The following is a 12,072-nucleotide window of genomic DNA, read 5'->3' as shown; positions in this document are numbered from 1 at the left end:
CGCCCGGCCCAGTAGCCTCTCCTTGCTATTTTCTTTATTTATAGTCATATTCGCTGAAATACCCCGCGTATCATCTCAACGCCGAGCATCGCACGGAACCCTGCGTAAAGTCCAAAGACCAGATCTGTAACGTAAACACGTTTATCCGCCAAATCGATCGTAAAATATCCTGTTATTATCGGGATATGCTACCGTCCGTGACGCAGACCGTCGACGCGTGATCACGAGTCGACGCTTCCCCGAGATCATAAACATTTGCCCTCGAACTATTTGTAGTAACCTGTAGAAACTTAGACGAAGAAATAATGTCCGCAGAATCTTTTTTTTAGTATACTTATACATTTTTATTTGTATAATTAAAAAGATGATTTTGATTATCTTAATCTACAAATAAAAAAAAAAAAGAATTTGTACGAAGTAATTTGTGATTCTAATGCAAAAGATAATCCTTTCAAAAGTAATACAGAAAATTCAGTTTCTCAGAAAAGAAAGAAAACTACTTGTTAACTTAACGAAAAATGGTTGCTTAATCAAATAATATCGGCAGAAAAAGTTTATTCCTAACATGATCAAATGTCATTTTTGTCATTTTCATAATCCTTAAATACGAAATTTTTTAATTGTAACAATTTTTTGATTATTTTTTAAATTAAATTATTAACTCACTTTTGATAGGATAATATTTATTTAACTTATTTGTGATAAAAAAAATCACATTTTTTAAATTGTAACACTTTAAAGTAAGAAAGCAATATATTTTAAAAAATTATCAAAATTTTATTATTTTTTGTTTCATCTATAAATATAAAGGTTTATTATCTGTACATTTTTTTCTCATCCGAATATATAAAAAAAAAAAAAAAATTAAAAACTTAAATATCCTAAGTCATGAAAATATACCCGGTCGATGGTTTTGAGATTATATTTTACAACAATCGTGTATCTTCGCTGTTTGGTGCTAAACCAGCTAAACCGCAGACTAGTGTGAAAAGATTGTACAATCTTCAGACAGTCAATAATCAGAAATTTGCATTTAGCGCGAAACGTGTAATAATTGCACACCGAAGGCCGAAGCCCATATTCATCGTTCTATTCACTTAGCATCGGTAAAATGTTATTGAGGACAACACGGGGAGCCTCACCCTTGTCTGGTGACCATCGGTTCACCAAGTATAGCATTGTCCATGGACGAAGTCGGCCGTGACAAGACCGAGCGAAGTGATACCGCGTCGCTGCTGCAGGTTTTTGGTGGGGGACCTTGACCGAGTGACGTTCACCAGCGGCAGCAGCATGCAATCGTTCAGGTAGGGAGAGAGGATAGGTGGGTGGGAAGAGTGTTCGAGAAGAAAGAGTAAGAAGGCAGGTGTGGGAGGCAGAAAGAGACGGAAAGCTTGTAGAAGCGACGAGTGACCAGCGCCGGATTGGACCCGTTCGCTAGTGATGGTATACCGATATCCCTGTGCGAGGTATCGAACACTTGACATCGTGTATCTTTCATCATCAATATCATTCTACATCAATTTTGACCGAGGTATTAATCAAGCGAGACTAATGAAATGATCAAGTCGCCGAATCGTTTTTAGTGCGGCGTCGGACAGAATGTTACAATACAGATTACAATACAGGACAATAAGTAAGGGGAAAAAAAGGGAATTTGCTAAAGCGATAGTATCAGCTAGCTTGAGTGATGACCAACACCAGCTCCTGATAGCGATGGCACTGATACGTTCGTGCAAAGATCGACATATTTGACACTGTGTATCTTTTTTCTTTCATCGGTCAGTCGACATCGATTTTTTAAATCGAAGATATCGATCGGACCATCGGACGCCAGCAATTAACATGAAATTATCGATTCGTTCCAACGTTTTTTAGCGGTTAACGTATGAGGCAGAATTACATGAATATTAATACACAGATTTGTCTCAAAGTTAAACTTCTCTTTTTCAAATAAATATCTACCTGTAGACACACGTGCCAATACATACGAATGGCACATAAATTATTTGAGTATATTGAAATATCAATTTGATATTAACAACATTTTTAGAGAAACATAATGGAACATTGGAAATTCTAATAGTAACCATTGACATTTCTCAAAACAACATTCATATCTGAGTAAAGTGACAACATATAAAGATATTGCTCTTCATAATGAAGTTCTAACTAGACTGCCAACTCAATACCATAATTTCAAGATCACTTGTTCATTTAAACTGAAATTGATACATCAACAATTAATATGAGACGAGATAATATTTCTCTCTAGCAAAAATGGAATTACCTGAATCATTAACGCTACCCAGCTTATCGGTACATCTATTCTAAGGATTTATTCGAGGACCAACACTATTTACCTAGAGACTAGCCGCACTTCTCGGCATGTGTATACCTCGAAGTCGCTCTGTACGTCCGTTCGTTCGTCGGTCCGTCCATCCGTGCCTACTCTCCTGCCTGTCTCTGTCGGTGCCTGGGTCCGGTACACCGGTGGGATAGGACGGAGTGCCGCGGTGGAAGGAGTAGTAAGCGGCCTACGCAGTTTCAAGCTGGGTCCCAGCTTTTATTAGTTCTTCGGCGCTCGGCGGAGAACGAACGGAGAACGAACGGCGTGTGCGTGGTGTCGGCGGCGGTCTGCGCGTCTGTACCCGGTCTGGTCCGGACCCCCCCTGGTCATCAAGGGTCGTCCCTGCAGCTGAGTCGCGCGAGGTACGAATCGTCATCAGTGCTAGCTCGGCGAGAAAAAGGTGTGTCGATGCAAGTCGAGTTCGGGTTGAAAGAATCGCGTAGTGTTCCCGGATATACTTATATACGTATATCTCTGTCAGTGCGAGGCAATTTAGAAGATCGGATTGCCGGTTCGCCCGGTGTCGAGTGTTCCTTGTCCCTGGGTGTTATATCTTGGGTGTCGAGTAACGACGAGTGTCGTAAAATTTGACGCCGTGGAAGGAAAGGCGGGACAAAATTCGCTTCGCCAATCGTTATTTGTAATCGGTAGTGATCAAATCTCACAGATCGATCCCCCACGGATTTTCGCGATCCGGTGATAGTGACAGTTGCCGCACGTGAGAGTGTTCAGTTCGAATATAATCAGCGAGTCTCTCGAAAAGAGAGAAACGAAGTCCTCGTTCCTCTTGCTCCTCTGGTTCCGCTCGGGGAACCGATATCGTGCCTGAAGGGGGCGTATCCTTAGAGAGAATATACCGGATATCTAAGCGATCGGAATGCTACTGTGCTAAAGTAAAGGTAAAATCCAATATCGTTAGGGGGCGGAAATAGTATCGATATGTATTGCCGACGATGACGACTATGACGATGACGAGGATGTTACTGCGACATAAGTTGATTCGCAGGATCGTACCGGTAGATATACTCTCGGCTCGATTATACCGCGGGTCGCCGTGGATATTGATCGAAAGGGAAACGATACGGGCGTCTTCGGTAGGTCGGGTAGGTAGGTTTTCTGCGCTGTGCGTTCGCGGGATCGAATAGATTATAGAGAGTCTCGCACGAGAGCGAGAGCGCGAGTTATTTCGCGCGCAGATTGGATCGGCCAGCTGGGCGCTGCGCTGCGCTGCGCTGGGCAAACCAGAAATCCCCAGCGGAAGGGTAATATCCCATTAACTGAAAGATCAATTAACTCGCGTTAACGGACACTTTAATCACCGCGTGTGCGGCTAGGCAGCTAGGCCTCTCTCGCGGCGCGCGCTTCGCGAATCTAGGCGTTTAATCTGCCCGTTCCGAGATCGAGTCGGCCGATCATACGCGAGCTCCTCGCCTGCTCGCTATGGGGAGCGATCGCGATATGACGCGGGAAGAGCAGGATATGGAGGAGGTATGCGTATTATTCATTCATGCAGCCGTATTAACAACGCGTCGACGTCCGAGCGTGCCGATTACAGCGGGTATAAACATTTATGGAAATGTCTGGCACGGGTGATAGATAAAAATCTGTCCTCAAAGATCTCTCTCGGGATCAGGTGTGTGTGTCTCCCAAATGAATATGCTGAAAGATTTACGACTATGAATTACACGATCAGTCAAATTAATCGTCTCTGAGTCGGATTTAACGAATTAGGTTTTTTTAATAAACACAATATATGAAAGTTATCTCGTAATTATTATCGTGTTGTTTGTTGATGACAGCTTGAAGGTAGCTTAATAGAAAGTCTAATTATGGAGAAATATTACAAGATTATTAATTTAGTTTTATAAATGTAAATGAGTATTGATTTATTAATTAAGTTTGAGCTAGCCAGTTTTATAGTATCTTTTTTAAATTTATAACAAAACCCAATTTTTCATTGAACTAATTATTATGCAATCATGAAAAAAGATATCTTTTTTTATATTATATTGTATTAGATGTAGATACATAATATTAAATATATTGTAAATAAGTTTTGCTTATTACATTTTTAATGAAATTTATCTTTTGATAAAAGATTTTTTTATAATTTTATAGTGAAAATCAATATAGAAAATTAATAGAAAATTAATATAGTTAATTATATTAAAATATGATTATATTTTTCAAAAATATAATAATTAAACAGATCATCTCCCATCATTTCAGAAACTCAAACAAGTAGTTTGATAGCTCAATGATCAGACATGCACACTTCGAAGGATTTTTTTCTCCTTCCAGTCCGTGCTTAATTAAAAATCTTATTCAAAAATTCATTTTAATTTTATTTTTTTGTAAACTGTATATGTACATCACGAGACGTCTTCTACATCATAAGAACCGTTTACGCTTTATAGTAGACTCGATGCGCAGAACTCGCGATTCCTTCTTTTTCGCCGTTTTCCTTTCGCTCTTTCGCCTGTCCGCACTCGCGAGATGAAGATCACGCCCATCAGCTCGAGGTGCAAATTCTCTCGCTGAATCTCCCGATACGGCGTTTTATCGTACGGCGTTTCAACATACGGCGGGCGGGCGTGCGTCGCGATTGAGACGTACGCGGATATAAAGAAGACGGAATACACGAGACGGTGTAACGATAAGCACCGTGTACCGGGAGAACTTTCGGCCTTGACGTACGAAGTGTGTCAGTGTTACTCGCGCGAGCGAGCGAGTGAGAAGAAGATAGGACGGATGCCTTCGATGGGAATCGCCGTTGCTGGATCCATTCACCATAATGCACCCGCACTCGTAACGTGACCCTTCGCGTGGCGTCCAGATTTCTTATCCAGGCCGCGAATGACGAAGAAGGCGCGCGGAACGTAATAGCAGTTACGCAAATAAAGCGATCACGTCGATTTTTTTTTTTTTTTTTCATCGCGAGTCACGAGTCGCGACTTGTGTCACTTCCATTTCCATTTCTGGCATCTGCGTCATGCTCTTTGCATATCGTGCCTCGGTGTGTTCTATTAGTTTTGAGTCATATTTCCGCGTTGAGCGATACAATAACGATCCGCTTTCTCGAATAACATTTATTATCATCCTTCAAAAAATGGATAACCAAAAAATTATATCGATTGTTAAGCCTGCAATGAAATTTTAACATAAAATTTAAACTTTAAGCTTTGTGCTGTAAGTCCAATCGTAGTCGATTAGTTTTCTTACAATTTAAGAAAAAAATCTCATTGTAGATACTTCTTCCCCCCCCCCTCCCCGCTTTACAGAAAACGTTGGGAAATATTCTTACGTCAAATTACGAAATTATTTAAAGCTTTTCAAAAAATGATTAACTGTCTTAAAATTATTTCTACAATACAATTATACTTTTTACGTGCGGATAAAATCAAGTTTATGTTTGGCTTTATAGCGTTCTTGATCTTTCTGTAAACATGTCATGATGGTAATATATGATAATTCCACCTGTACATTGTTAAATTCATAATATCAAATTACCCACAATTGGAGTTAGTTTTCATCATTTCTATAGGTCGCTCCTTACATAAATTTTACCAAAACGATGATGTTAAATAATTTAATTTTAAAAAAGAATTCAAATCAAATTTAGTTTATTATTTACTAAATGCAATAGTTAATATGGACGATGTTTTACTTTAAAACTAACCACAGAAATGACTTAACATTTTAAGGCATGGAAATTAAAAATAATGAAATGGTATTTACTTAAAGAATTAGATTACTATTTCTCCTTTTATTGTATATCTAACAGCGTATCTTTCTAAAAGTCAAAGAGAGAGAGAGAGAGAGAGAGAGAGAGAGAGAGCGCATAAAATGAGATTATAAATTCGTGAATATTTTTATTATAGTATTTTGAAAAAGTACTGTTAAATATCCAAACTTTTTGTTACAATAATTTTGATAACATTGCCAAAAAATAAAGTAGTGATGTGCTGTTTTAATATATGAAATATCTTACACGTTCCGAATAAAAACGTGAAAATGTGAACAAATTAAAAGGCCCAATAGATTTCGAAAAAAGAAACGATACCGTGACGAACAAACTGGAGAATCCCGAACAACTAAAAGCGTACGAGATACGATCTATCAGCAAATTGTGTCGGGCGTAAACGCAGAGATTCGTCCCGAACAGAGTGCTTGTAAGCCGTTAGAGATAAAGTTCATAGGGATCTACGTGGAGCGTCGGGAAGAACAACGTCGAAGCAGGAATTTTATAAGTACCGGTGCCCCGGAGAACACGCGCGCGAGGTTTCCTCCTGGCTTTTACACGAGCACCGCGCGATTCCTCTCCTCGTGCGCGCGCGGCGATCTAAATTAAAATCTTTCCCCGGCCTCGTCGATTCTCCAACTGCGCGGCGTAAATGGGCGACGGACGGCTAGGAACGAAAGTTTGCTGAGAAAGCTAGGGATGAGTTTGTGAGAACGTTGAGAAAAATAAGCCACCAGACTTACAGTACACGCGGAAACGTCACACGGCGGTCGTAATGAGTGTCCAGTCGAGAGCGGCGTATCTTTTTTCGGTCATACTGTGCGATGTCCACGCAAATTTATTGGGCAGTCTGGTGGTATTAACTGTAAAACGCACCGTTTCGCCAGCGAAAAAGTAACGAGATAAAAACGAGTCTTCATCAACTTGTTTTCGCGAACGAGTGTGTTCAACAAGCGGCCCAACGAGAGGTCCCAAAAGAAAGGTCAATTATCTTAATTTTTTAATGTTTAAATTCGTGCAACAAATAATCTCTTCTGAGTATTAAAGATAATGTTGAATTTAATCTAAAAAGAATTTATTAAAAGACAAATTATTGTAAGCATTAATAAATTAATTAGAGTTTTACAATCCAAACAGGTAAAAGCCATAAATATAAAATACTTCAGAAATCTTTTACAAAATTAATATTTCTGCAAGAATTTGTGTAAAGAATACAATTGCCTCCAGTTAGCAAAATATTTAGTTATCAAATTATTAAAAGTAGTAAAATGGAGCTTTTTACACATCTGAAATTTTATGAATATATTAATTTTTAGAGATTTTCTCCTGTGATCTATATAGATAAAACTTCATATATGTATTAAAGTAAAATCCATACATTTAAAGTGGAAATTTAAATTATTACGTTTAGTTATGTGGAAATTATGTGAAGATTATCTACTGTTAAATATCAAAAAAGCCAGAGTAACTCTCTTCTCAAGTTAAATAAAATTTTATTATTTTTTATTTCCATGTGTGTCGAAATATAAATCGATCCATTTCTGTGGCTATGCCATAGCATGTTAATTTCAAAGTAAACAACATATTAACGTATGCACTTAGTAAATAATAAATTAAATTTTAATTAAATTTAAATTCATTTTTTTTTTAAATTATTTAACTCTACTGTTTCATTTAAATTAACGATATGTTGAGTAGTAACGGCCTATAGAAATAATTAAAAATAACTTAAATTGAGTATAATTTGACATTACGAATTTAACATCGTGTATAAACCATCTATAATTAATGCTCAATTTAGATTTCCTCTTGCTCTATAATCCAGCAGCAGCTTCTAATGGCGGTTGGATTGCGCGTTACAAACGCGAGACTTCGCACCTCCGAGGGTCGCGCAAATCCTTCGCATCTGGTTGCGGGACAAAACGGACGCTATCTCCAATTTTATTATCGGGATTCTACACGACAATAAAAGTCAATGAAGAAGGTGCTAAACATTTTGCGCGCGAAACGGGAGTGTTTATTACGTCGCGGTATCCGAACGCGCGCGCGTTATAGGGCTAGAAAATAGTCATATAACAGAGTTTGATGTGATTTTATTGTCGGTGCGACTCTAATTTTCGTGCTGTTCTTCCGAAACGAATGTGAAATATTTGAAAGGTGGACGCGGGACCGTTAGAGGGAACATTTGGAATGGATGCGAGAACACGACTTCGTCCTGACTTTTAGTGCCTTCTAATATTCCTTCCGATCTCTTTTACTTTTATTCTATCTCTCCGTAAAGATTCTAGTTCTAACACGCGAGAGAGAACAAATTTAAGCGTGCCTTTGTCCGGATCTCGCCGCCGCTAATGACTAGCGGCGAGGACATCGCGACATGAAATCACTGCAAAATTCAGAACGCGAGCGTTGTCGCACGCTCCGACGGATTACGTTTTTTATTATTCCTGTTTACGCTGTTATGCAACATCAGGAAGCAGCAAATAACACGTATTAAGGGATCCCTGCACATCGGATGTGTGTCGCCACGACAAAATTACAACATTCTCCAACGTTCTATCAGCATTTGCAATGCTAAAAAAGCAAATTAAATTACATTTATTTCCAATTTGTGTGATGTATTTAAGAATAATCTCTTCATTGCAATCACTATAAAAATTTACAAAGTAATACGATTAATATTAATCCTTGTACAGCAGTAGTATAGCAATACAACAAGTAATGACATAAGATACCATCTTGAACGTATTTTATAAGTATTTTTACGAAAAATACAACATGATGTTCTCACATAACTCGACGTAATTTCCTCCGCTTACCGTCAACTATCTTCATTCCCGTCTTCTTCCCGCAAGGAAAAGAAAAATACATCCTAGAATGCACATAGGGCGGAATTAAAATCACGAGCATATAGCCGTGTTGCGTCGCCGTACTTAGCAACGTTCTTGTCCTTCGTTTCACTGTTATCCGGCGTCGTAGCGAGTAACGACGAGCACATTAGAGGTCCTTCTCGTACGTTAAACGTGATCCGGCCGAAACCCACGATCGTCGGCGATTTTTTTTAGCCCCCCTGCCAGATCAAATCGAGCGTATCTCCACGCGATTAGGGCGACTAGAGAGCGCGTGGGAGCAGTCGATGGGCGAAAGGGTCCCGTCGTAAACTCTCGAATCTCGAAAAGAAAACATATATTAACGCCAGTTTTTATAGCGAGGTCTCCGCGGGGAACAACCCGCCTGTTCGCCAAATATGGCTACCGGAGCCTCCCAAGCGTATCTTAATCCTTGGCCCCATGCGAATTGTCTCATTTGAAAACCGTGTCTCTTCCCTCGCGCTGTCTCTTCCTTCTCCCGGGGCTAATAAAGTCGTTGAGCGACGGCTCACCCCCATGTGTCACGTATGCGAGAACTCGCCAGGACAATGTGTCACTCTGGTCAGATGGCCTTGAGAGATGGACGCGTACGTGCGCCCGCAGGGTCACCTTTATTCGTTTCAAGGGCGGATGACTCGACCGCGAGGGGACAAAAACGCACGACGAATGTTAATTCCTTTTACAGCGGTTTCTTTTTTTCTTTTTTTTTCCAATTGTCTCGGAAAGCAATACGATAATTTTTTATCGAAATCAACTCGTAAAGTTAATTTTTCAATGCTCTTTTAATTGTAGCTTCGATATTTGAAATATAATAAAAAGTTTTACGTAGATTTTTAAGAGAGTGAAAAATTGTCAAACTGAATAATAAGTCACATATTTATTATTCTATTGACGGTGAATTTTGGAGCATAATATATGCGCGTCAATTGCAACTGGTTTGAGACCACTATGCGCAATAAAAGAGTCACGACGAAGGCCGACTTCTTGAAAAAAGGAGGACGTTGTTTTTACACGATAGCGCGAAAAACATCTAGCGAAATAAAACGCTTATAATGATAATGAGCAGTCCCGACGTTTCCGCTTGGACTGTCGTCCAAGTGACCGTCGTCAGCGATATTTTTAGAATCGTTTTTATCGAGATGACCATGTTCAACGTTTTGCTTCTATACGCCGCGGGGCCCAAGATTGATTGTCTTATCGATTTACGTAAATTCATGAAAACAAATTACAGTGTCTTACAGTGACTTGTGATCATTGAAACGTAATATTACTTTGGACAGTTACGGACAGTTTCATCGATCTCTTGGTTTTGACACATTTTTTTTTTTTTTTTGAGACTGTACGTCTCTTGCTGTTATTTTCTAATTATAAGAGAAAGGATTCTATCGCATCGCGATAGGTTTTATTACATCGCATGAGTTTCTATCTTTCGTCACAGCGTTATGAAGCAATATGCAAATACCTGTGATTATTCTTGAGAAAATAGATTCCAAGTGATGAAAAAAATAGACGTCTCGCCGGATATGCAACTTGGAAACTAATAAACTACATACTCAGCTATTAATTTCCGTGGATACCTATGGAAATTGAAGATTTCAATAAAAAGTCTACGGATATATAAGAGAATATCTTCGTGAAAGAAATAAATTAGAGAGTTTTTCTCGAACGACATTTACTTGTGACAGATGACAAAATATGCCGAAAACGAAAATAAACAATTTATTCAGGCTGTGAATAAATCGGAAATTAATTAGAATCAAGTCAACTTCATATCTTGTTGCCTCGAACCGACGACATGAGGCTTTGAAGCTTCAACCTCCATGAAATTTAAATTAGGTGTCGTTGCGTTTAGATCGTAACATCGATAGGAAAAGGAGCTCAGAATCCTAGCCATAATTACGATAATACTTAATGCGGACGGATGTAAGAAAAAACGACAGCAGTCTTATCGTACAATCGCTCCTATTAGCAAACTTCTCATCAACGAATTCATTGCCGATATTATGCGCCGTCACCGTCATCCCTGTCACTGTCGTTATATCGTTGCACGTATCTCGAGTATCCCATCTTCCTGCATGGACGACAAAGAGAACCATTATCACTCGTTGCGTTTATCATCGTCTACCTACAGTTGGCATGCGCTAGTATAGACACGTCGCCGGGAACGCACGATGCCTATCATTTCTCTTTCTCTCACGTTTTTCACGTTACGCATGCGTTACGCATACGCGCGCGTAGAAATAATATGTACAGAAAGCGCGCGTTCTGGAACGCAAACTGCATTCTCATGATAACCGAGGAACAATTCAGCCGATTGTTTGTTTGGAAAGCGGAGTAAGTCTGGAGGTGCTTGTTACAACTGATACGCCTTACGCAGTTAAACGCTTATTATATCCAATTCCTTTATTAGAACGCTCTGAAAACATTCTATTACTCGCGCGTTGAAGAAGAGAACTTCCAAATGAACTCTCGTGCTCTCGATCGAACGGACAGACGATTTGAAACTGGAGCAACGAACGAAAAAAGGAATTAATCTCGTAAATCGCTCTCATCTCTGTCGATGAGATTATCTTAGATATTAAAGGCACAGCTTTGCTTGGCTTACAGGTCGGTGATCGGGTCTACGGGTGTGCTCTCTTGAGAGCAGAAAAGGGGAAAGGGGAAGGTAAGATCAGGGGTGAGAACGCTCTGGGAGGGTGGGATAATATAAAAGTATAAGCGCAAGCACGAAACGGGGCTTGGGCGAGCGAAACGGGAAACGGTGTTCCTAGCTGGGCATGATCGGGAGAAAAGGTTGAAAGGCAAGATGCTCACGATGCAACGCTCCGAATTGCTAAAAGGGGGAGAAGGCTGCAACCCTCCCGGCACGCATTTACTACCCCCCGTTGTGCCCAGGGCTTCCGTCTCCGAGCCCGCCGAGAGGAGCGTTTCCTTCAATCGGGACGTCCACGTGAAGAGGATCGGTGAGTCCAGGCAATATCACACCATACATACTGCGACATATCCTGCATATGTAGTGGAGCGAGAGAGATCGAAAAAAAGTGGTGCTGCTTGATTTTTCAGGCTCAAGATGTATCGGCTATGTTTTAGAAAAAGCAATGTATATGTTATATATA

The 12,072-nt window shown here is 39.8% G+C and overlaps 1 protein-coding gene across 2 annotated transcripts in view; it reads left to right on the top strand.

Annotated features, from left to right (window-relative positions):
- The first annotated feature begins 2,629 nt into the window (after positions 1-2,629).
- The window catches only part of LOC108746831, a 126,310-nt gene continuing 116,867 nt past the window's right edge, over positions 2,630-12,072 (top strand). The window contains exons 1-2 of one of the 2 annotated variants that reach the window (XM_018483846.1): positions 2,630-2,709; positions 11,564-11,919. In XM_018483846.1, coding sequence (XP_018339348.1) covers positions 11,763-11,919 — 157 coding nt within the window. In that variant the 5' untranslated portion in view covers positions 2,630-2,709; positions 11,564-11,762. The other variant, XM_018483847.1, reaches the window with a different exon arrangement.

This window comes from Trachymyrmex septentrionalis, unplaced genomic scaffold (genome assembly GCF_001594115.1).
Source record: "Trachymyrmex septentrionalis isolate Tsep2-gDNA-1 unplaced genomic scaffold, Tsep1.0 scaffold19, whole genome shotgun sequence".
NCBI lineage: Eukaryota > Metazoa > Arthropoda > Insecta > Hymenoptera > Formicidae > Trachymyrmex > Trachymyrmex septentrionalis.
Note: the sequence above shows the minus strand (reverse complement) of the source record. Positions and strands in the feature narration are given on the sequence as shown.